The 26,748-nt window shown below is 36.8% G+C and overlaps 1 protein-coding gene across 10 annotated transcripts in view; it reads left to right on the plus strand.

The window, feature by feature from the left end:
• The window catches only part of DPYD (dihydropyrimidine dehydrogenase), a 331,540-nt gene that overhangs the window by 127,971 nt on the left and 176,821 nt on the right, over positions 1-26,748 (plus strand). For all 10 annotated transcript variants that reach the window (XR_011680584.1, XR_011680586.1, XR_011680585.1 and 7 more), the window contains exon 9: positions 25,686-25,793. Coding sequence is in view for 4 of the 10 variants with exons in the window: in XM_071436195.1 (XP_071292296.1) it covers positions 25,686-25,793 (108 nt within the window). In the remaining 6 variants the exon portion in view is untranslated. The remainder of the gene's footprint in view (positions 1-25,685; positions 25,794-26,748) is intronic.

Below are 26,748 nucleotides of genomic sequence, written 5' to 3' on the forward strand. Positions count from 1 at the left end.
TGAAGAGCTGCCTGACTTTGTTTCCTTTGGTTCTTAAAGAAAAAATGCTTCTGCTTGTATAACACCCCTTCAAAAACTCCATGTAGTAGTAGGATCTGCCATGCAGTAGGTGTTTCTAATAAGCGTGCAGCAGAAGAAGGGTCAGGGACTAACCAGTGAATAAAAGTCAAAACTCAAAATGAGGTGCCTTTCTGTTTAGCACTGGGCAGTGATAGATACTGATAATGTTTGATTAATGAGCACCAGACTTGCACTGGGTGAAAACATCTGTAAGAAATGATTTATTATTTCAAAGGTATTGGAAGCTTACTGTATCTTGTAGATTCAACTGTGTGTGCCTGAATAAAATAAATGAGATGCAACATGTAAAAAATGAAAACACATTACTTGTAAAGGATATGTCACAAGCAGGGTATTTTTGTTCAAGTATACTTTGTCACTTTGGGGATTTTTAATGTTGGTCTGAATACAAATCATTTAACTGGCTCATAAAATCAACCTAGTTGGAATTCTTGCATCTATCATTGAGACAGAAATGAGGGTTAAACTTAATATGCTGGAACATCCCTTAAATTTTTGCATTTGGCATCATACACAGCTGTTCCAAATGTCCATGTGAACAGAAAGAATTCTAGCAATGTCATAGGAGTGAAAGAATGTAATGATGCAAATTTAACATTGAAATTAGAAAAATTAATTCATTTTTAGAGTCATTAAAAGATAGTGTCATTAAAGTTGATAAAGTTTCGTGTAAATATGTCTATGAACCAATGTCTGATTCTCTTCTCCCTCCTCAAGTTGTGTTTGAAAATGAACCATGACTTGTAGATGGAGATTTCACTTTTGTGTACTTGCAGTTTAGTCGTGTAGTTGCCGGGTAGTCTTTTGGCCTGCCTTTGGTTTATAAAGTGACCTTATTCTGTGCTGTGTGTCAGTGGCTGTCGATCTGGTGTCAGCTCCCTTGGTTCTGTTCAGAGCTGCCATGGAGCTGGGAGCACAGGGAGCTAATGCTGGTGCAGACTCACCACCGTCAAACTGCACTGTGTGTTCAGACAAGCCGGAGTGCCCTGACTCCAGGATCAGAGAAAACTGCCTTTTCTCTAGTTTTGGAAATAGGAAAGGTGGGGCAGTGGAAATGTAATCTGCTCTCCAAATTTCTCCTCTTTTGCTGGGTCAGTGACTGTGAAACACTTCTCTGTAGTGGGTAATGTTTGGAAATTCTGTTGATGCTGTTCCATAAATCTGCACCTATTATGTGTATATATCTCATCCGCTTTCTTACTTTTCTGTTCTAATTCAGTAGACAGCTAAAATATTTTTCTTCTTGGGATTCATCACTGGTTATTTATATGTGTATAGATGCTAGTCAAAAAAATGCATGTTTTTATGTTGTGCAAAAAATGTATAACCTGATAAAGGTCTTAAAAAAGGTGTGCCAATTTTTGGTAAAATTGGATGATACACTGCAATGTCCTTTGAACCTAAATTGACACTGATTTTTGTGTGTAATTTAGTACTGAATAGCAAATAACATTTTTAGTTTCTTAGGGTCAAAATTGTTTATCAGAAGTTTTGTTTAAGATCTTTTTTGGTAGATTCTATTCATAGCATTTGATCTGTTCTTCATCTTGTTTTCATCTTACAGGGTCTGATATAGTGGGAGTTAAAGAATAGGAAAAAAATAATCTTTATCTTCAGTTCTTTCTCATATTATATCTGAAATAGAAAGAAAAGGAAATTAATCTTGTCCTTGGACTGTGCCTCCAGCCAGTTCCTTAGAGTCCTTGAGTAATGTCATAGCTTTGAGTTAGACGGTTCTCTTGTTCATGGAGAGGTTGCCTCATCCTCTCATCAGGCCCTAGAAGTTACTTTTTTTAAGATGTACTAGACAGTTAAAGCTATTATGAAAGTGGAAGGCATCAGGTTTTACTGTCACTGGATTTCATGAAACAGAGCTCCAGCAGTGACAGCTCCCTCTCTTTAATGTGGAAGCCACAAATGGACTACATTAAAGGAGTGACCTTTCAACCTACAAACTGAGTGGAGTTAGAGCAGCTTGCCAACTATGAGGTCCTGGTAGCATCTCTGCAGCAGGTGCTAGCCTAGAGAACATATGGATCAACAGCTGGATACTAAGTCCTCTGAGCACTCTCAGGATCCTGACCCATTTGTATTTACAGAGGGAGAGGGGAAAAAAAAACCAGAATCCAAACCACCTAACCTAAAGAAGTAGATAAGTAGAATTTATAATGATGCTACATGGATGTTGCAATAATTTAGTCAAGAAGCCAGATTGAAAGTTCAGAAGAAAAAGCTGTCAAAAACATTGTCAATGTGGTAATTTCTGCACTGAAAAATCTGGATCCAGGTTCTTTGGTCAGGCAGCTAAGTCTATAAGCAGTGAAGCATGGAAGAGGTCAGATCTGCTGCAGGCCGATTTGCAGGTTTCTTTTGTAAAAAGTATGCAGAAAGCCAACCATGATATTTTCCCCTTTCCATGTTGTCCACCAGTTTCACAAGAAAATCATAGTACCCCTATAGTTAACACATCTTTCAATGTCCTTTTTTGCTGTTTTGTTTAGTGATTACATGCAGCTTCTGAATTAAACTGGCTTGCATTTTAGATGACCTCTAAAATGCCACTGAATTAAGGTTATGATTAAGGATGGAACTCTTTAATGCAGCCAGATTTTTGCATGCAACATGTTTTGTTGTTTTGTTTTTTGGTTTTTTTTGTGTGTTTTTTCTTTAATGTCTTTAATAAAAATATTAAATCTTGAATATCTTTATTAAAGATATTTTGCACAGTGAAATCTGTGCAACCATTTGATCTGTATTATTACACAATATTTACAGCAAGTTTGATGTCTGGCCCTTTGTATATAAGCAGAAATGGAAAATGGAAATGGAACACCTTATAACAGCTTTTCCTTGCAGTTCTGAGCAGGAACCACACAAAACACACTATCACTGCTCTCAGGAGTGCCAGAATTGTGCTACTACTACTTCTTGGCATGTCACCTTTTCTAAGCACTAGATACAAATATTTGATCATCACCATTTTGTGGCAGAGACCTTTTGTTAAAGGCACAAGATAACTTTAATAGTTGTAGAATAGGCAAGCAAAAGTAAGACAACTCAAAGTTGAAAAGTCAAGTTCATTCTTCAGTTTTAAGTCTGGAAATTCATTATTTGTTGCTAAGACTCTGCAGACAACAAAATTTGTCCCAAGATTGACTTCTGGTTAAGTGACTTAGAAGATGAAGCAGGAGAATAGGAAAAGAGAAGCCTGGTTTAAGCAAGTTTATGTTTGCTTGAAATAACTAGCAGACCAAAGAATCATTTAGCATCCTCTCTCTCCAGTTTGTCAGAATTCACTTTAATTGATTGATTACCTTTCCTCATGTATGTGTGCATCTGTGAACATGTTGGAAAAGGACTCTGTCAAGGGTTGGTCCAGCTGCTGTTTTGGTTGCATCGGTGCACAACGGGAAGGAACAGTGTCACATGTAGGTAAGGGTTTGAATCCATGATTTAAGTTCCATGTGTTTTGCACAGACAAGCCCAGCTCCCTAGTCAAGGCAGGTTTCCTGGTACATACTTAAAATAATTTGGAAAATCTGTGGTTGAACATATTGGAGCTATTTCTCATATTTTAGTTAAAGAATAGTAGAGCCTGCTTGCATAACAAATTCTGTGTCTACAAAGGAAGAATTTTATACAAGGACAAAAAAGTATTCTTAAATTTGGAGATTATTTTTCACTATTTAAAAAAAAAGTTCATAAACTGATTAATGCGTCTAAAAATGTCTTATTAGGATTTTTGGCGCCTCTTGAAGCTTCTGCCACTGTAGAATATGTATGTATGTTTTATTGGAATTTTTAAATTTGAAAACAGATTCAAGACTTAGTACTTCAAATGTGCATGGAAATGCGTGACTAAGGATCCCTCCTTAATTCAGGAGCTATTCACAAAGTAAGTAGTAGTCACAGATGTTGAAATACATCTTGCAGTCATCTTAGTGGCTGTATTACATCCCAGGGGTATGCAAAAGTCCTCTACTCGAGCCACTGTTATTTTGAAAAGACACTGATTTGGGGTCCTTCAGCTGTCATTGTTTTCCAGCGCAGTGAGACCTGGAAAATAAACTGCCATATGCAAGAATTATAAACTAATGCTGCAAGATAAAGTTCATTATGCCATTGTGTGCTTTTAAAATCCTGTGCTATTTTTGCTCATGTTCTTCAGCTGGGATGGAAGTGTATCTGTAACAGTGACTAATTATCTTTACATGCATTTATCACTAAATAAACTTCACACAAGACAGCAAGATTGTTTACTTAAGCAGTAAAATACTGGGAATGGAAGATAGCTCTAGAACATAGGATTACATTGCCAGAATGGCACTATTTATTAAGCTATGATAACGCTAATGTTCCTTTTTGATGTATAGCATGTGTGACTTCAGCTGAACTTGTAGAGAGCCTTAAGGATGTTTCATTGAACATTTAGTATGGCAGCAAGCCAGAATACATTTAGCCTAAACCCAGATGACAGGTTGGTAATGAGGTAGTGATTGATGACCACTGCTTCCATATGAAAACCTGCTTGATATGCTGGGGGGGAAATGCATTGCTAGCTCTTTTTATTTCATTCCCTCTGTATTAGTTATTCTTACTATGGAGGAGTAGCATTGGCTGCTGGTTATTCAATCCTGGTTTCACTTTTGGATGAGAATTGAGTACTCAGCTGAGATTGTGGAAGCACAGCCCAATGGCTACATTTATATGTATTTCAAATCCTAATTTCAATGGATTTTTATTGTCAAAATAACTGCAATTATATCACTGAATGAAGCAGCCTATAATATTATTACCTGCCTCTGTAATTTTACAAGTCTTTATGATTCACTTTCTGTGCCGTCTAAATGGCATTGCTTTCCTTTCCCATATAAAAAGAGAAACTTGGCCCAAAGGTTGTAACACATGGGTCAGGCAAACATGCCTAAACAAAAGACTGCTGATTATTTTGCCTGGTCCTGTTGAATGCTTCTGTGTAAAGACACTGCAGTCCTTATTTAGATGAGGGGCAAACTGTGGTTCTATGCACTAAGAAGGGTATTTAAGCAACATCCTTCAGCCAGATTCCAGCCTGATGTCTGGATTAGCAGTTAGGGTTAGGAGGAGGCAGCAGAGGCCTGTAGGGGTTATGGCCATAGCTGTACCCAGTCAGACAGAGTGGATATTAGATGTCCTCAAAGCTGGAGGATAACTAATGGGATCACATTAAGGCCTGGTTAGAAATCACCCAGGGGTGCAGCAAAGGGCACTAGGGCAGCATAAATATCTAATGTCAAAAGAGACTCATTATTAGTGTTTTCCCAGGCAGAAGTGACTTTTGGTCAGGAAGGGGCGAGGAAGCTTGTCACCCAAACCAGAGTGACATTGCACTTCCTCAGGGCAAAAATATGAGCAACAAAAATAGGGATCAGTGGTAGAATCAACAGCCAGAATAAGGAGGTCGTGAAGCAGGGCTGGGGCAGTTTCCATTCTTCTCCTGCTGCTTCCAGAGATGTAAGGGAAGTTTTCATGCCCTCTGGAGACAAAAGTGATTGACTTTTCAATGAGGAATGAATGCAGTATTAGAATGGCAGTTTTGTGGGGTGAACATGCATTGGACCCAAATGAGGGAGTGAGTCCAGGAGTGTGCAAAGTAAGAGCTAAAGTGATCAGTAATGCCTCTTGGTGAAAGAGAGGGTTCTTGTGGAATTGCAATAGTCTACACGTGTAAAGGAAAGGGAGAAAGGAGAAAGGACGGCCACAGCGCTGGGCTGGATTCAGATACGCAGAGCAGAAGTTTATCTCTATGTGCACAAATGGAAAATGATTATGACAGGACAGGAATCATCTGGTCTATCTAGGTCATTTAACTATTTAACTCCCACAAAATTAACACTGTTTTTCTTACTAAACCATACCCCTCTGATGTTTTCATTCTTCTTGTGGCTTTCACTTTTACACTTACTTGAAATCTTTTTTGCAAACCTATTTATTGCATGGAAAGCTCTTTGAGGAGCACTGGTCTTCTTTTTCTGTTTGGCAGGTACCCTCATCCCACATGTTCAGTACCAGAAATTAGTACGTTTTAGGTTAGATATGTCATTCATTTGAACTTCCATTCATTTGGCACTTCCATTCCATAAATTCCTGTGTATAGCTGTAGCATCCCCAGGCAGGCGTCCTGTGAGCTGTAGAATTTATCAATTCAAGTAAAAAACTGCTTTCTTTTGAATGTTTTGAGTGAGTTTGTCAAATGTTCACGCCTATAAGCTGTCCTTAATTGAGACAACCACATTTTGTTGTTCACTGACCAGTGACAAGATGGAGCAGGTCCATTGATTTTTACCCTCTTCCTCGGAAGACCTTAGTTTTAACAAGTAGTGGCAAGTGAGGACATAGTCTTTCAGTGGAGATTAATGGCCATATGGTGTTGTTACTTATACACTGGAAAGCTTAGTTATTTACTGTAAAATCTGACTCAAAATTCTATACGCAAATCAGAAACTCCTACTTGGTTTGTTTCCATAACAACACACAAAACAACATCAATCACTTATAGTAGAGCTCCACACTCCATAATTAGGGATGCAGTTTTAAGAAGTGTGGGAGGAGTTCTGTAAAGTGTTTTTATGTTAAAAACAACATTAAGCCTTGTTCTCACAAAAGCTTATGCACAAACTTCACTTAACAGAATGTAATTAATTCCATTGGCATTTATGGTATGTCTCCACAGCTCTGATGCAGTGTCTGGAGTGACTACGCATGCCCTGCTCTGTCGTGTCTGAATGACTGGAGTATGAGCAAGGTTTCCTTGAAGGCAAGCTTGCCTTCTGCATAGAGAGCAAATGGGGGTTTACCCCCACAGACAGAGTCACCACTTTACCCTGCCAGGCATGGATTTCAGTATGAGAGTAAATGCTTCCAGTACAACAAACTGTAATATTGGAGAAAAGTGTATCAAGAAAAAATTGCTTAAAGCACTTTGTGTAGGAAAAAAATTATAAAATTTCCTGTGTAACTTTTTAATGTAGAATTTAAGCCAAAGGGATATCTACCATATATGGTATCTTCCACTAGTATCAGGAATATTTATACCTGAAATGGCGGAGAATACTCTCCATGCTGTCTTCACTATCGCAGTGGAGGACAGGTACTGCCATATGAAGCTGTTACAACATCAAAACACCTTCAGTGAGGCAGTTCCACAGCCCCACTGATGCCTTGCAGTAATTTACAGATTGGAACAGTTTGAAATAATCAAATGCAAAGTATTATTTCTCCTCTCTACTTGGCTAAAAAATGGGGAGGGTTGTATGTAATTGCATTTTTTTGTGTTGTTTGTTCGTGTTTGGGGATTTTTGTTGATTTTTTTTAAAATACGCATTGTCTATATTTTAATGAACTAACAAAACATGCTTTAAGTTCTCCTGGCGTTTTTGAGGCAATAACTAAAACATTTGCTCTGAAGCATCTTGTAGCTGACAAATCCCTGGGTCCTTAGGCAAGCTGTGTTTGAGTCTTGTTGCTTTCAGCTACTCCAGAGACAACACGTGGTGTGTGCCTTGGAAGGAAAGGCTGAAGGGGAAAACCCTGAACAAAATGAGGGACAGTTAAGAAAAAAATAGTAGATAAATGAGAGAGGAGACAATAGTAGATAAATGGGAGAAAAGAGTTTCTTTAATAAAAGGAAACTGAAAAAAATTAAGGAAATAGAAAGAAAAAGTAGATAGGATAAATAAACTGGGGGAAAAAGGCAATTAGGGGAAATAAAAGTGGAAAGACATTAGATTATCCATAAAGATGATAAAAATGGGAAAGATTAAAATAAAACACAAGCTCATATAGTTGTTCTGGCCACATTTTCAATAGTTTTCTTACTTTGATAACCTAGATGTCAGCTTTCTCTTTAAAGAAAAGGAGCAGCTGAATAGAATAAGTGTTTTACTGAGTTTTGATCCTTCCTGTCCTTCATAAATTATTAATTGTCATATATACCAAATAAGTAAGATCTAAAAGTTAAAAAAAAGGTATTTACATGAAAACCTCTCCTGACTGGTCAGCTGTAGTAAGTTAAAAGATGGGGAAATGTGTATTTTCTGAGAATTTTTACACCAGTTTTGATTATGTTTCTTATTCATCTCAAAGAACAAGCATATTGTTATATCAGTGGATAAATTATGGGATATTAAAAAAAACCCTCATAATTAAATCACATCTAAGGTTGCTAGGTGACAAGTAAGAGAAGCTATATAATTAGACACGTTCAAAAAAAAGTCAAATAGTGGAAAGTAGTAATCCTGAAGGAAGGTTGCCATTGTCTGTGCTGACACCAAATGACCATCTCATTCAAATGTGCACTTCATTAAAGAGTCACCTCCTGCTTGGCTTCTGCAGCTGAGGTCTTACTGCTCTGTGTGGAGTCGGTGGAAACAGGGAGACTTTTAATTAAGTGTGAATTTTGATTTGCTCTCTGAATATCCCTTTGACAGCATATTATTCCTTGGTTTTTAATATTAGCAATCACATGTTTTTCCCGAAGACAAAGGTAGTAGCTGCCCACTGATTTGTGTGAGTCTTTCTACCTGTGTCAAACCTGTCCAGGCTACTGGCAAAATAGCTATGATGTGACACAGTCTGTAGATGTAATCCATCTCCTTAAAGCAAGGAAGGGAAAACAGTTGCAAAAATAAGCATTTTACAATAATTAATAGATATTGGAGGCTTGATTCCTGTCTCTAGTAATTGAGGAGCTCTCCCAGTACAACAGGCCTTTCTAAGACCGTAGAGAGTGGCCTTTCAAGGACCTTGCTCCCATCTCTCAGCACCCTGGATGATCCCTGTGTGGGGCACGGGTGCTCTGGCTTCCTCCAGCGCCCCAGTTTGGAGCAGGATAAGTGTTCAGACAATGCTTGCACTAGCACGGTTGGTGGCAGGAAGTAGTCTGCATGCTTCCCACACCATAAAAGTCCTAGCTTGAAGACCCATTCTTCAAGCCTTCTGAAATCCTATTGTATGAATTGCCCAGGAGCCATCAGAACCTTGCTTCTATTCTATGGTCCTCAGCAAATCACTTTAATTTCTTTGCACATCTGTAAAATGCAGGGATAAATGTTGATCTCTTATCTGGGTCCTGGATATTTTGAGGCTTGACTGTTTATGTAGCACCTTGCAAATAGAAAGTGCTACAAACAGTAAATGCTATTTGTTACTCATGGTATCAAAATAACTCATGCAGCCAAGCGTGGAGTATGGCTTGCTGTCTGCCTACCTGATTTGCATTCCTACATGCAGTGAAAATAGGAAGGTGTTGCTATAATATCAATACCTGCATTTTTATAAATTTTATGGCTCTTCTGTCTGGTCAGAATTTCTGCATTACATCTGCTATACATTTAATTACAAGGCTTCAGAAATTTTAAATATTATGTTTTCTTCCATTTTTCATTAATGTCACAACACCATTCCATTTCTGGCATCTTTCTCAAGGCTTCATTTGCTGAATGTGTAGTTCTGTTAATTTCTTCTGAGGTGTTTAGTTGGATGTATGATTTACCCTTTAATAATAAATGTTCCCCCATTCTGTAAAATGTATGCAATTAGGAATTTTGGTTTCAGCCCAGTGTTCTAAATGATCTGTGTAAATGATTGAATGAATAAATAAGTAAAGAGTGAAGTGTCCTCCCCTATGGTGCATCAATAATAATGCTTTATCTTGCAAAGACTGCATTTAGAAACTGTCACTTCTTGCCCCTTCAACAGGTTTTTATTCAGATATTCTGAAATATATCTTAATTCATTATGTTTATTCCTGAGCTATGAGTCTCTGGAAATGGCTTTTTTCTTTTAAGTTGGTGATAGAGATGAGCATGGAAAAAAAAAAAGTTGTCTGACATATAAATGTATATCTGCCCAGCATTTGATTTCAGGCTCAAGGGTTTCTGTAATTGTAATCTCTCCCTGCAAAAATTGGAGGGCATGAGCTTTTGGGAAGATGAGTCCTTAAAGGTATGGAACTGTATCTGTGCATACACTTGGTGACATGAGTGCCAGTGCAGGGTTAACCAACTTTCATCCCACATGCTGTACCTTCAACACGAAGATTTGATTTTGCATTTGAATGCTTAAGTGAATACTTGTTTTCTATTTATATGTATACTATAATCAGGCATAAAGAATTCAGAATCAGAGGTAGACTTTGTCTTAGAAGATGATTCTGTTTATCTGAGTCCCTCTCTCTTACACAACTGTTGTTGTTGCTAAGGTTAATTAAAGTCATTTTATGTCTAATTTTATATGTAAAGCAAAACAAATTTATAATTTAAAATTGTTGTGTAAAAGTCTTGGTTCCATATAACTGATTTGGTGATGCTGTACTTCTGAAAGATAATTTTATCAGTAGGGCAGTGGATGTACAAATCAAGTTTTCCATCTATGTGGTGGAATTTTTCCATGGACTTTCAGGAAGCTCCAGGATTGATCAGTATCAGTTGTAACCTGTTATAAAATGACATGAGAAATAGAATTACTGTTGTTACATGTTACAAACATCCACAGCTGTAAATAGTGATCTTTGGGAAGTTGTTTTTAAATGCTAACAACTGAAATAATCTGTGAATGGAGGAAAATTGTATTCAGTTTTTGATTTTAAGCTGTTGTCCTTATCCTACACTCTGATTTTACAAGGTTATTGAGTCATTTTGTTGAATAAGGCAAGCCCAATTCCATCATTTGCTCAGAAAGAGTGAGTAGCTAAGATGTGCTTTTTGAAAAAAAGTATGTGTGGTACTAATTAGAAGGATGGAATGAGGTTTTGGAGAGAAGACATTTCAGAAATTAGCTCTTGACAGTTGTGTGAGATCTGTGTTTTCTGGTTTTCCATCTCTGACCTTTGTTTCTTTGTAGTGTGGGTGAAGGAAGGAGGGGTCTAATTCCAGGTACACTGCCACTAGCTTGGAGAGCTCTGTAGCTGACAGAAACACACCAGCTATTGAATTTCTCTGTTCTATGAGTGTCTGGTACCTATGCCCTAATAGGGAATACTTTTCTTTTACCTAACTGTAGTAGTAGATTTTTTAAATCCCAGATAAAAAACTCATAAATCTTTCCCTGGCTTAGGACCTCAACCAGGGCATATTTCATAGAATCGTGAAATAATTGGAAGGGGCCTTCGGTGATTGTCTAGTGTAGCCCCCTAGGTCAAAGCAGGGTCAGCTGGAGTAGGTTGCCTAGGACTATATCCAGTTTTGAACATCTCTAAATACATAAGAATGCCTGCTCTGAAAGTCTCCTGGCACTCCTGAGGTTCTTTTCCTCCACATCAGTAATGTACAGACATACAGATCTTTTGGCAGACAAGGGATGGGTCCCAAAGGTACTTAGGCCCAAATCAATCAGAGTATTTAGGGGCACATGTTGGAAGGGGTTTGTTTGAGGCACTGTACTCAGTTTGGTCTGTAACACCTGTAACTGTGTTACAGTTAATGTCATATTTCTGCAGGGAAGCCTTTTTCAAAACTTGATTTTATTGTGAATGCTTTCACAGATGTATCTGACTTTCACTACCCAGCTTGCTGAAAAATCCTTAGTAGGATTTCCTTCTGGCACTTGGGTAGTCACAGAAGACTTCCAATTATGTTTCTAGATGTGTTTCTGTGTTAAAAAATTTTTGTACTAATATGAAAGTAAGCAAGTTTTTTATGTTTTGATTTTCTGCATATTTTCATTTCAACTCTAAGGAACATGTTATTTGTGGTTGTATTTTTTAATTGCATCTAATTATGTAATTATATAAATTTTTTTTACTACTGTCAGAATATTTTTTAAAAAGTTTGATACTTTTTAAAAATTCAGTTTTACTATTATAATATTACACTGATGAGTTGTTTCTCCTTTGTGCTTTGTACAGACAATATTTCTGATAAGGCAGATGTAGATAGAATTTAGCAATATTTTAGCATAGAGAAAATTGGGTAGAATATCTGCTTTCCTAATTTATTGATTAGCCCAGGAAAGTTCGATAGCTAACTGAGGGTTTCCAAACTGTCAAAATATTCAGTGACAAGTTGATGTTGACATAATTGAAATTGAATGTATTAATTTTGTCTTAGTGATCTGGAAATCAATGCATTTTAATACTGACTTTGTTCTGGGCTGGATCCAAAGCACAGTGAAAGGCCTAATGCTGTGAACAACTAAACTTTTTCTTTAATTGTGCAGCTCTTAGCCATTTCAGATAGTGGAAAGCATATCAAGTAGGTAGGTCTAATTATGGACAGAGAGCAAAAGGTGACAGTGTGCAGAGATTAATTTGTGTTTAAAAAATTGAATATTTAAAATTAGCTTAGTCTGTGCTTATATGTTTGCATTATAGCATATCCTCAAAGCCTTTGACAGTTTTGAACAAAAGTTACCTTTTATTTCAAAACACAATAGCAATTCCATATAATTCCATAGATCCCCAAACAGTCATTGTTTCAATGAGCCTGGTTTTGTTTCTCTCACAGAAATTTATTTTCAGTTTTCTTCTGATGGATTAATAGAAAAGCTGCATTTTACCAAACTGCCAAATTCTACATTTGACAAGAAATTAAATATTTTTAAACGAACAAATAGCACAAGCTGCATCTTAGATTTATGCTAGTGCCATTGGATTTAGGCACTCAAAACTTGAAGAGCAGATTTTACATACAACAGAAACCTGTAAGCAAATTGAAAGTGCTGCTTAGGATTCATAGAGTAACAACATGCATACTCCATCTCTGACATTATTTGTCTTGAGGTTTATGAAATAATTTTTCATCGGATTATAATATTTAAAGTAATTAAAGATACAATTTACTATTTAATAAACAATGCATTTTGTAACTTCATTAAAGATGCTGCCTTTCTTAATTGTAATGGTCCAAAAGGTTGTCAGTGAACTGTACATTAATTGCAGAGATAATAATAATTTTATATGCTAATAATTTTTAAATTAATAACTCATGTAGTTTTTCAGCCACATGGGGAAAATAAATTACATTCTTAAAGCTTACTTTGGTATTAACCACTTTACTTGGGGAGAGTGGATATCCTCGTATAAAATGTTCATTTGTTTTACATTAGCACTAATGCAAGCATGTAGGACCCACTGGTGTGAAAGGATTAAAAGCAGCAGCAATAGACAAGCATGAACATTTCAGAGAGAAATCCTTGTTAGAGGGACCTATTGGGACTGTGTAACTTGATTTTCTATTTATTGATCTTGTTTTTGTTACCATTTGAAACTGTTCTGAGAGAACCTTCCTATTGTAGTACTGCAAATAAAAACTGCACCAAGCAGACATAAAGGCTTCATGTTCACTCCCAGGTAGATTTGTGTGCCTTGGTTGGCTTTAGCATGGGTTGGATGCCTTTTTAGAGGAAACATATGCTCCCTTGGGAGTATTTGCATCATCACTGCAGGTAATTTGAGAAGTCTCATTTTAACTTTCTGGCATCTCTTTGTCATAGAAATCTCTTCATGGACTGAAAAGAGACATACAGTCCTACCTCACTGATGCTTTATCACAAAAAAAATTTTTCCTTAAAAAAAGTACAACTTTCCCATTTTGATTGTTTTACTTCCCCACCAAAAGAATAAGTTTAACAGGAGGAGGAAGCTTCTGTGAATGTTTGTGCAGCTATCTGCACCTACAAGCCAAGTACGTGACCCATGATCTCCAGTGACTGTGTTTCACTTCATCTTCCTGACTGCTGGGCATCGAGGAGGCATCTGGAGATGTGCACCACCATTTCTCTGTCTGTTTTCTAGATAGTAGCCTTAAAGTATTGGAGGTTCAACTACACTGTCTTTTTGACACAAAGTCTCAGATTTAGTGCCCTGTCATCAGTGTGGAAAATGCCCACGGAAAATGCAGGCACTTGATGAAAATAGCATAATGAGTTAATAAAGACACTCTGTCTTTAAGTGAAATTTTATATGAAATGCCACATATGCTGTTTTTGAGAAAGGAATTCAGATTCAGTTAATAGAACTCATGAATTGTCTAAACGTTTTTTAATCTTTCTGTCATTTACCCTTACTCAGAACAGGACTTGATCAAAGCATGAACTTGCTTAGTTACTTCCAGTATGGAAAACTTTGAAGGGATAGCTATGCAGTAGCTGTAATGTTTCTGAGCTGATCTACCTGTGTAGGAGAGTATCAGTTTAACAGAATGTTTTCATGAAACTCCTTGCTACAGCTGCTTTTAAAAGGAAAGGCAGATAAATATGTGCTTAATAAGGACATTGATGTGTAGGGGGTAAATGACCTGAGTGAGAATGCTTATTGACCCTCCAGCATGTTATGAGATTGTCATATTTGTTGCAGAGTATTCTGTACTGACAGTGTGTGGCAATCTGAGAAGATAAAGCCTCTGATGACATGTACTTATTATTCACCTGCAATTATAAAACTCTGTGTGCTTTTTTTCATAATTCATAGTGAACACTGAAGCCTAATCATGTTGAAAGTGTCTCTTCAGAATGTTGCTTTAAAGAAATGAGTAAGAAAATCTTCTCAAATGTTTTGATAGATGATTCATGGCACTGGAGCTGCTGATGAGGAGCCAATATAGCCAAATATGCAGTTACGAGAACTGTGGAAACATGAATTCTGGTAGTGTGACAGATTCAAAAAGCACTTTTTCTACTGGAGTAGGTTTCTAAAGTTGCTCTCTTCCTGTTCTACATTCAGATGCCGTTGTCTAATTAGGCTAATTGGCTGGCAAATTTGCCAGCTTTTAAATTAAATTAGTTTGGAGGTGAGAGAACAAATACCATCAGAAACGTGATTTATTCTTTTTTTCCATAATAATTGTTTCTTTTTAACTGAGCAGAGCTAGGCTTTATTATTTCTAGGGAATTTCTGCTTAATTTACTGTATATGACACATTTCCAGAAGAAATGAATATTGGCAGCCTATTACTAAACCTTTAAGCAAAGTAATCATAATGGAGAAACTGACCTCTACCTTACCTGGCAGTAATGGATAAAGCTCTAGCAAATAACAGTTACCTGATGTTATTTTAACAAATTCAGCTTTCCTTGGGTCAGTACATGTGCATTTTCCTGTGTTTCCCATTGCTTCTGAAGATCCAAAATACACTGAGGGTAATGAGAATGAATGATAGCTTAGATGTGTTTTTTCCTTCAGCTGCTGGTTGTATTAAATCCACAGCTCCTGTGCAGACCTACAAATCTATAACATCCGTTTCAGATGAATTTGGAAACAAGGGGCTGCGTTCTTTTATTCTTGGTTCAGAGATTAAAATTGATCACAGCAGACACAAGGGAGCAGATTTGAGTATCACAGCTCAATGTGGTTAACTGGCACAGTGCAGGGCTCCTGTACTCCTTAACTGTGCACATACAGGTTACGAATATTATTGATTGCAAGGGTCAGGGGAGGCTGCAGGGAGGTTATGCTGCATGATGCTATTTGGTAATTTTTAAGGGACAAGAGCTATGAATTCTCATAGCATCTGGGACAGGTACAGTTTAAACCTGACAAATGGAGACTTATGTTTGTGTGAGCTGGAAAAGCCCTTCAGGTAGAAATAATAAATGGAAATTTGATTGGATGGGTTTTTTATCGTAGGTCAAATATTGTGCTGTAGAAAAAGGGAAAAAAGAGATTTAATTATTACCTTTTCATCAGAATGTACTGATGATAGGTTTTCAGTTGTAGATCTGTGCTGCAGGATAATGAATAATGTTTAGAAGTCTTTTTAAGGAATCACTTTAAAATATATGTAGAGATGGTTTACCTGAAGTGATTAAAAATGCAGAGTAGGCAAATGATACAGTAGTAGTTACTAAATACATTTTAGAGTATCTTTTTGTTCTTTCATGTGGACAAAACCAGTATATAAATATATGTTTTAAAATAAAAATATGCTAAGATTTAGATGAGACAATATAATACATTAACAAAGAACTGGGGAAAAAAAATTGTTTCCTAGAAATTGTTTCCTATATTGAAATTTCACATAGAGTGCTAATTACTTATTAGCTTTTTTTTTGGCAGACCTTGCTGAATTACACTGATGACTTCTACATATGAAAAAAAAAGATGAATCCTTGTAATGCTTTAAAAATAGGAATGACCTGAAATTTGTATTTTGCAAATATTACTTAGCATGTGGGATTTACTTCTTAAAGGAACAAGTTTTTACAAATATTTCATATAGAGCAAGTTATACAGGGTGCAAAGCTGTAGATATTTCTGTGTAGATATTTCTATGATTCTTCCTCTTCCATCAAATTTAGGAAACAATATTATAAAAACAATATTATAAAAATCAGTGTTTAGAATTGCAACACAAATATCACCTATTGGCTATTATATTCCTAATATAATAGGTTATATTAGGAATATAACAGGTTGATTTTAGGTAGTATAAGTTGATGTTGACTCAGTATACCTCATTGCAACTTCCTTGCTGTACAGTGCCTGAGGTCTGACAAAGGTGTTATTCCAGAATATTAATGACTTAATTACTCCTCATGTTTCTACGGGATGAATTTGCTGCCATTGATGGTTTTTTTCAGCTGTTGCTTTGTGATAGTGTAGAGGCTTAGTATTTATTTTTCTTCGTGATGCCAACTAAGTATTTGTGGTTTTTTCTTTGTGAATGTTTATCATCAGTTTTGCTCTCATTTCATCCATTCCCTGTGTATTTATTTTATGTAGCCTCTATTGATCCAACTTTTCAAGATTTTTTTCCATGTTTTTAAATGAAAAATTAATACGAAGAGATCTTTTCTATGTTAACATTTGATTTTCCCTTTATAAATTTTCATTTGCTTAGATTATTTCAATATACCAGCATGGCTCCTTATAAACAGGGCATATTAGACAGTTAAGTTATAATGAGTCTGCTTGGGAAAGATATTATTTCCATTGCAAATGGGTATGGTAGTATTTTCTGCTTTCTTTTAGGAGTCTGTTGCTCTCAGTCTCACAATCCAGTTTATTTTGCTTTCACTTCCACGTATTTTGATTTTCTGTGCTGGATAAAAATCATTTTACTGTAGCATATGGTTTCTGAGATGATAGATGTTTTGGTGTCCTTTAAGTTACTGATGGGCAGTCCCTGAGGAGGGGATCTTGCTTTGGGGCCACTCAGTACTGTTTGCTGAACACGAGTAAGCACTGGGACAGTTTCTGTTCCTCTGGAGTGGTGCAGTGTGTCACACTGGCAAATATTACCCAGCTGGTGTCAGGAGGAAGCACAGCTCCCCTGTCTTTCCTTTGGGACGTTACTGCTAGGAACAAACATGTAGAAGAAAGAGGGAAAGGAGCTGACAACATCAGCATGTCAGATCTTAAACTTCAGCCTTCCTGGTTCAAGAATGCTCCTGAAAAATGAGAGCTCAAGTCCATGATGGGAAGTGACCAAATTCCAGTCAGGACTAAAATCCAGTTTAGCTCTATTGTAAGCAGACTGGAGCAAGCTCTGCTCCTGGGTGGAATGATACATTCTTGTGGTAGAGATGGATTGGACTCAGACTGCTAAATGCATTTTCGCTAGTGACCTTTTCAAATTTGTCGCCAGTATAATAAATGTTGCCCAGATGACTTAAGAAAGGTTTGCAGCAATATTCCACTTTATTTTTTACAGCAGATGTTTCTTCAGTTACTCTGTATTACAATTTACAGAACTCTTATGTTCTACAAATCAAGATTCATAGCAAACTGTTTCAGTGCTTTAAGTCCTGCAATAAACAACACCAGGCAGAACAGAACCAGAGGGAAGGTAAGCAGACGTCTGCATTCATCCTTCCCTGTGATGAGGTTTGCTTCATAGTGATCTTCACATTTCAGCAAGCTCATTCACCAGGGCTACCAGCTAACTTCCTAAAATTCTCAACTTCAGATATGAGGAACATTAAGTATCAGCTTCCAAACACAGAAGAAAGGGCAGAATTACCATCTGTTTCTTTTTTAGAAATCTGTATATGTTTGTACAATCTAGTACAATTCTAGTGTGTCCTGTACAGAATTATGTTTTAAAAACACTTAGTGATACTGTATGGTTCAGTTCTGAGGTATGCATTTTAAAAGAGTGCTTTTAGAGTATTAGGGCTCAAAATGTTGAGTTCAAAATCTTCTTGGTGCTTATATATGCACAGCCAGATATTGAGATTTGAAAAAATATTACATCATTTCTCCTGATCTTTGTTTTATCATCTTGAAACACTGATGTTTTTCATTAAAATACAATATTTTAGTCATACTTGAGTGTTGCCCTATTAAAATTCAAAGCACAGGTCCCATAAATTAACCATAATAAAATTAAAAACAGCAATTAAGACTAGAGGTAGGCTGTAGAGGGTAGACTAAAGCCTTGAGTAAGGCTGGACTGATTACAAAAAAATCTGATGAGGGGTGGAGTCTATATCTGATGAGGCTGATGAGTTATGGTTCATCTTTGGGCACTTTGGCCAGTATTATAGTATTATAGATGTCAGCCAGATGTGATCATGGGATCACTAGATGTGGTGAGGGCAGACCACAAGGCTGGTTTCTATTCCATGCTCAGGCAGACAACACTGACTGAGTTGTCATAATCCTAATTTCCATCACTCACATGGACTGATTCTGAACTCTGCCTGTCGTTCCCATCTGCACTTTCTGATGTCTAGCTCAGGTGAATTTTGGCTACCTCTAAATTGGGCTTAGAAAATCGGTACTCAAAGACAAATTGGATTATAAGAACAAATTTAGTGCTAAATAAAATTATTTCTTTACCATTTGCAAGAGTTCAGATACTTGTCATGTGTCTAATTTAGCCACAAAGTAAGGTGTGAGACCTACAGACTGCATTGCTTCCAGGTTCAGCTGCTTATTCAGATGTTTTTAAAAGCCATGGTATGGATATAGCTGTTCAATTTAGAATGCACTGCAGCAATTGTGTATGGCTCATGCTGGTAGATGTGAAAGGTGTTTTCACATATGCTGTACACACTGCTCATTCTAACTTGAGGCTAAGAGAAGGCTAACCCTAGTGTAGTTCTTTTACTTTTTTCCCTTTGCTTCTAATTTTCTATGAATGAGGCCTTTAGCCATTGTTAGGGAATAACTGCTAAAAACCTTGGAAGCATACATTTTCCAAAGAAAATAAATCATTAATAAAAACTACAGAAAAGGAGCAGTTATATTGCAAAATTAATCTACCAGGCTTACAGAGAAAACAAATTTAAAGAAGCCACCTGCTGTGGAGATGAGGCAGTAATCTCAACAGCAGGAAATAAAGGGAGGGAGGGAGAAAATACAAAAGAATAGACATTAAAAAAGTAATTAAAACACTTATCTCCATCAACATACGTATCAAACAAAAAAAAATCAACCACCTAGAAAACATACTCTATTGAAAGTCACAACAGGAAGTAACAAAGCTGTCCCCATATAAAAAATGTCCAGCAAAATGAGAGAGATTCTTTACAAATACAAGCCTCAAAAGTATTTACTGAAGTGCTAATCACTAATGGACTGACCTTGAGAAAAGCTGAGCGCTTGCAGAGTATTTGCAACTTTTCTGTAAGTCTAGATACCCATACCAAGCCTTTAAATATGTTAAGAAAGTTACTCTCTAGATACCAATGGTTGTCTTTCCATTTATGGTGCATCTCATAGCATGAGTTGTACTGGTATATTTAGTATAATCAGCTCTGGGGCACACTGTATTTGGATTATGCATTTCAATATAGATAATTTCTAAATTGTGCGGTATTGACCCGTGGAGAGCAATGTGATCAGTATGGCTGTGGGTGAATGTGATGGCTTAGAAACAAATACATAGTGAATATCCCACTGCATACCAGTAGTTTCTGTCATGTCTAGGTAAAACTATACATTTGACAGTTATGAAAGTTTACAGTTTCAGTGTTATCATTCAAGAAAATAACATATTTAAAAATCATGGTCCAATTTATACGTATCCCAGATTGTGTGACATTAAATAAGACTGCTTTAAATATATAGATTTTGATCTCCAGTTCCCCAGCCCACAAAGGAGACTTGTTCAAGAAGATCAGAGCATTCAGAATTATTAAAGTAGTGCTTATGTGCTTGGATTTTACAGTGTGCCATGTACCTTTGTAGTCACAGTCTAACCATATGGTACCTGTAGCTGCAAGTCTCTGGGCAAGTGTGAAATGTCATCAGATCTGCTACATCTGAAATATCTTTGTATGGGCTCACAAGGAGCAAGTTGGAACGCTCAGTGTGTAAAAAGGCAGGGACATGGGACAAAGTGGTGCTTTTCTGTTAATTCAAAAGAACTCTTCCAGAAGACAAATGGTGGATTTAGAATTACCTTCAGAGGGAAATTGCTGTAGCTCTGTACTACTTTAGCATATCCTTTTAAAGAAAATTTAAAGAACAATATAAAAAAAACTTGGTTAACAAAAAAAATGTATCTGTCATTTCCTGTATAAAATTCACCTCAGTCTCTGGTTATCAGCCTTCCATGGCTCCTTTCCCCAGGACACATGAAGGGGCACAGCCTTCTCCTGGCCAGAGGTGCAGAACTGCTGCTGCAGGATCTGTGCTGCCTCCTTGCCAGACTGTGCTCAAGCTTCTCCTGCTGAGTAACAGGCTGGGCTCAGCTTGTCTGGGCTCGGTCTCTCAGATGTTATTTCAGAAGATTTGCATTGCCCCCAGAGCAGATATGCAGAAAATCAATCCCATGGTTCTTCTCTCCAGTTTTGTGTGGAATTCACGGATTTTTCTCCTCATTCTCAGTAAAATCTAACAGTTAAAGGCTTTCCACCCAATCTTAGGATTTCCTGTAATAGAGGCTGTGAAGGACAGAAGAGGAGTCTTCCTTGTAAATGTGATTTAAAAAAAAATCTGGTTTAACTCTGAAACATGGAGATGTTAAAAAGGTGGAAAGATGTCCTTGCCCTCTAACATTCTAACTCCAGATGTAAGGCAAGAGAAAATTTAAAAAATAATCCATAAATTTGTGAATGTGGTTTGATGTTTGGCTTCCTTGTTTTAAAAGTTAGAAAAAGGAATGTGCATAGCCAGTGAATCACATTTTGTTTCTTTTTTATTGAATTTGGATAAATTTATGTATGCAATGTAATTTCAAAACAAATTTGAAAGACTCAATATAAAAATTGTACTAAGGAAGTGTCTTCACTTTTAAAAAGTAGCTCTTGGTATTTTCAAATACGGATTGCATTCACCTGCAAAATTCAGTATTATCACAATTAAAAATAAAGGCAAAAAACCTTTTCAGTGTTTGATGTGAGGAAAAAGAGAAAAAAAAATGTTCTAGTTAGTTTTGTCCCTGACGGCTCCTGTATATTTACCCTTCACCTTCAGCTCCATTTTGTCTTTTTGTCTGGAGTTTTTTTGTCTGACTGTTTTTAGTCAACTCCCAGTGAAAACTGTATTTAACCCTTATCAAGGATGAGAGCTTATTTTGTCTGTCAGTTATTAAGATGGGTTGAGAAGTTCATTTGAAACTGCAGATTTGGCCAACCATATCAGATTTAAGTAGTCCAATGAGTAAGTTCAGGCTCAGAAGCATAGCTGTTGCTGGGGAGAGGGGATTTGATCAAAACAGGAGGTAGATATGCAGTGCCTGTACTTGCTTTAGTTTCCCTTTCCAGATCAGGCTCATATTAGAGTAGTAGCAGACTTAGCTGATTGATGTGTTGACATGCCTGGATTTATTTGGTGCAGCAGCTGAGTGGACTTGGTGCCCTGCTCTGCAAGCCAATCCCTTACATTGTCTATGCATCCCTCTGGTACATTGCCTTGTACATCTGACAAATTTACTCTAATCATTTAGCAATTCATATCTCAACTGGACTAGGGAATTGTATCTAAATTTTCTTTAAAGGGAAAACAATGGATTTGAGACTGTGCATGAAGAAAATGTATATGCATCAGTATTGTGAGAACAGAAAGTACAAGATCTTAACAGGAGGCAGATGATGTTTTTGTTAATACATATGTACGTATAGATATTTATATGTCTATATAAAGGATATAAAAAGGGGAAGATAAGATTGTGTTTTCCAAAGCCACTATTGTAGTGGTTAAGGACTTTGGAAAGTATATGGTATGTCATAGATGGGAGAGGCTTTGGTGCTGGGGAATTGCAAACTGGAGAAGGAGTTGTGGGGTTCAAATGAAGGAAAGAAACAAAGAGAGTAGTGATGCCTGCTAAGGGATAGCTGGAGCATCTGGAGATGGAAGGCAGAGCACAGCAAACCAGAGGATCAGGAATCAAGATGAATTGCTTTCTGTGCTGCACCTGACCCAGATTGGGACTGTCTAGGTTAGATTTTGCAAAGCTGAACTAGATCTGTCATACAAGCTGTTATTTTCACAATGTTTCTACTTTCTCTATTCTTAGTAAATGCAGTTTTCCACAGCCCATGAGGCTTCATTGCCTGGTTTGGATATCAGTTCCTTCAGAAGCCTCCCTGGCACCAGCAAGCACAGCAGCTGAGGCTTCAGGAAGCCCAGGGCTGTGGCTGCAGAAGATGGGGGGCTCAGCACAGCCCTCTGCTTGTAGCAGGTGTGCAGAGCCCATCCAAGCTCCACCAGGGGAGCTGCCTTTCTAATCTGCCTCCTCTTGCTTGCCCTTCAAAAGAGCTGTTCTTCAGTGCAGGGGAAGGAAATAATTGTTATCACTAGATATTGATACAGATTATTTAATGATGGAAGATGTGGGATAGTGACAGATTTCTTCAGAACACGCAATAGCAAATAATAAATAAAAAAATCATTTTAGATGGCTTGCAAGTGGATTTGGAGAACAGAGAACTGACTTATTTGGCTTCAGCCTAGAAGCTAGGGAAAAGACCTTATATTTTTCTAAGCATTTTTTGTTGGGTGGCTCTTGGCTATTTTGTACTAGTGTGTGAATTACCTTTGTCTAAAGGATCTCTCTGATTTATCTTCAAAGAGTGTTTCTCTTGGTTCATTGTTTTGACCTAAATTGTGGCTTTCATAGGTGACTGGATTTTTTTAAATTTTATTTCTTCTCTAAAACCATTTGCTCAAAATTGCATTTTTCCTCTACAGCTATTTTTTGTTGAATATTCTCTCTCCCAAGAGGCTGTTGGCTATTTATCAATATTTGATCTCTCTGTAAAGCATACTTCTGTGGGGTGAATGTTTATTATGAAATGGTGTCTCTAAAGTGAATCTTATCTGTTCTTGATCTCTTTCTCTGTCTGCCTCAGTCTGTCTCTTTCTTAGCTTGCCTTGTGGCTTGAAGAAGTACTAAATCTCTCTATTTTAACAAAAGTAAATGCAGTCATTAGAATAGCAAATACTGAACAGGAAAAGAGATGCATCAGAATCTAGCACAACACAATTTCCAGCAGGTGCTTAGCAAAGAGCTTCAATCTGTGCTAAGTGTTTATAAGTATAAAAGAAGAAATCCCCTGCATTTCCTTAAAGTGTAAATATCACAAAACTGTTTTTCAGGGAGTTTTCAGCAAAATGAAAATAGTAAAATAAATAGCAGATAATGCCACGTATATTGACTACCTCTTTGGCAGTTGTTTGGTCATATCAGCCAGGCTAAACATTATTGAACCCAATGCACTCTTAATCCAACTCCTTTTATTTCAGTGATGAATCTGAAAAGACTAGTGATGAACCTAGACAAAGAACATTGCAACACTTCCTTTATTATACTCTTTATTCAGCCTATGGCAGCTAAAATACTGATGCTGTTAGAGACCGAATAGTTTTCATTAGGAGATGATAAAAGCAGCAAAAAATAAGTGGGAAAAAATATTTTGAGAGTTTCTCTTTGAGTTTGAATGGAGGTACATATTAGGTGGAAAGGAAATTATTTTTAATGCAGGCTGCACATCCCACTAATGACAAGAGTGTTTCTCCCAAGAGTAAACTGAGACCTCTGAGTTGGTTTATGGATATCTCAATAGGAATGGTTGCATTACTCTGTCCTCTGCCTGCAGGCAGTCACTGAGAGCTTTTTCTGAGGTGCTCTTCTTGCCATAGATGATTTTGCAATAAATACATAGAGAAAAATCGATGCCCTTTTAAAAATAGTTTCTTTAATGCATTTTACATATTGTACTTTCAATAGTACTGAGTATTTCTGGCAGCCTCTTAAGATATCCATTATTCATTATTCAGTATCTGAAATTCCAGTCTACCCAGAAAGTACAGCATCCAAAGGTCTTGAAGTTCAGGATGTGCTATTATTTTTTTAACCTTATTTTTCTCAATATCCAACTATAGATCAGTGTTGGTTTCAGAGTTGGGTGTTCAGCAACTGAGTCATGATTTTTCTTTAGAAATAGAGATCAAATTTCAGGATTTTTTAAATTTGCTTTTTGGCTTGTAAGCATTTTGAATTCACTGAGAGTTTTATTTTGTTTTGCTTCACTGAAACTAATAAATCTAAAAATGTATTTTATTTTTCTAGTAATATAGTAACTACATTCAGAGTTCTAAAAGTTCAAAAAACTTCATATAGGTAACTCATGAAAAAGTACTGAGTTTTCTCATTAGGTAGTTCTGGTCCTATGTTGTAATGAGACGGATTTTTGTTGCTTAATTAATAGAAAAAGACCCCTAGCCTTCCCTATTTGGAAAATTGCTCCTCAACGTGCAATTCTGCATTATTGTAGATGCTAAAATTGTGTTGTTAGGGTTTTCCAGACCAGTGTGTCTCAAAGAGGAGTAATATTAGTCTGCTGCCACCCATGCCTGAGGATGGAGGGAACACAGATTGCTTTGTATGCTCCTGTTCTTCCTGCTTGCTCAGGATGCCTCAGTGCCAGTATGTTTTCTTACAAAAATTGTTGACATTTACTCCGTTTCAGTATGTAATCATCAATTAGCATACTTTTGATAATATTATGGCGTTTTAGATGTAAACGTGTAAGTTGAGCGCGTTGAAAATACCCTGATTGCATTTCCATGAATAAAATGCTTAACTGGTGTGTCAGCCATGCTAGGCTTTGGCACTGTCCAACCATTCACACCAAAATGAGATGATGTTCTTTGGTGATTGGAAGATGCTTTTTGTTGCTTTCTTTTAACTGAAAGGTATTTGTTGCTATTAGTAGTTGTGTGGTAAATCCTTGCCTGTATCCTATGGATTCTGTCTAAATGTGTGGTTTTGATAACTAGGAATAAATGTCAGCCAATCAGGACTTCAAGGTTTTGAGAAAATAATCAAGAATGGCAAAAATTATGGCATACAAATACAGATCAGACCTACAACACTGCCATTTGCCCTCCTGCCCTCATCAGTTGAGCTGTTTGTTATTGCCTCATTTGTATTATCTACTTTTGCACCCTGTTCTCTCTAATCCCTTCCCCTGCATTTGTTTTATTATGAGTTATACAAGTACACACATCGTCAAGGAACCTGATTTTCAAGTGCCTGTACTATTAAACAATCACCAGTTATGTAAGCTGCAGACTACAAATGTGATCATTTGCAATATTATTTTGGAAACATCTAAGGGTTTGTGAAAGTGCTTGTATGGATGATGTTTTTGAGAACATGCATATAATTCAAAATATATGTTGGTCACTAAAATTTTCTGTGTAATTCTTATGTGCCATAAAATGTCTATTTCAGGTTTGCCAGAACCAAACAGAGAGAGTATATTCCAAGGGCTGAAAATGAATCAAGGATTCTACACATCTAAAGACTTCTTACCTTTGGTAGCAATGGCAAGTAAACCAGGTGTGTGGTACTGTGTTCTTGTTGTAATCACATTCAATAAGTCATTAGCAGTTATTGTTATATCAAACTGTTGGGCTACAAAGCAGCACATCCAGTTACAAAGTACCTTCCACTGAATATGTCTGGGACAGGATTTTCTCTTGGTGAGTAGCGACCTCAGGAGCATGGTCAGGAAAGTTAGATCCAGAGATTATAAACTGAATAATCATGTAAACTAAATTTATGGCAAATAATTTCCCCTAATAAGTTATATTTGTTAGTTTGAATTATAGTCTAAAGATGACACAAGCTTCTCCTTTGTATGAAGTATCATGATAAAAATGGTATATGTAAGATGGATTGAAAAAATCTGATATTAAAAAAGGTGTTTCTAACTTATATAAGCAGCTGATTTGCAGATTGCTGATAGATTCTTTTACTTGATCCCGAGTCATGTGCTGCAGGCTTTATAGACACATTTAGATCAGCACTAGTTCTTTACCCAATGAACTTACAGTCTAAGACTCAGGACACCAGGATTATGACAGGAGTTAATAAGAAAGTGCTCAGTTCATAGGCACCAAATGAAGTCTTGTTGTATGGTTTCACATCTTTCTTTGAGCTCAGACATAGCTGCATTTGCTCCCTAAGGAGTACAGATGCTTTCAGTGTCCCTGAATATGAACTCATAAGCCCCAAATATGTGATTTCTATGCCACATTTTTTCATGGTCTAGATTCCCCAGACAAAAAAGAAATCAGTGTACAGTTTTTGTTTTTTTTTTTTTTTTACTTGGGACAGAATGTGGTATTTTACATATGACTTAATATAACTTGTTTTATCTACAAACTGATTTTTAGCATCATATAGGATTATTTAGTGGACTTTTCTTAAACAATTTTGAGAAATATATAGTCTATGGCAGATTATTCTGCTTATAAGAGTAACATTTATTACCCCATTTGATGCAAAATTT

Source organism: Agelaius tricolor, unplaced genomic scaffold (assembly GCF_023055355.1).
Source record: "Agelaius tricolor isolate 1412-34295 unplaced genomic scaffold, bAgeTri1.0.p SCAF_11, whole genome shotgun sequence".
In the NCBI taxonomy this organism is placed as follows: domain Eukaryota; kingdom Metazoa; phylum Chordata; class Aves; order Passeriformes; family Icteridae; genus Agelaius; species Agelaius tricolor.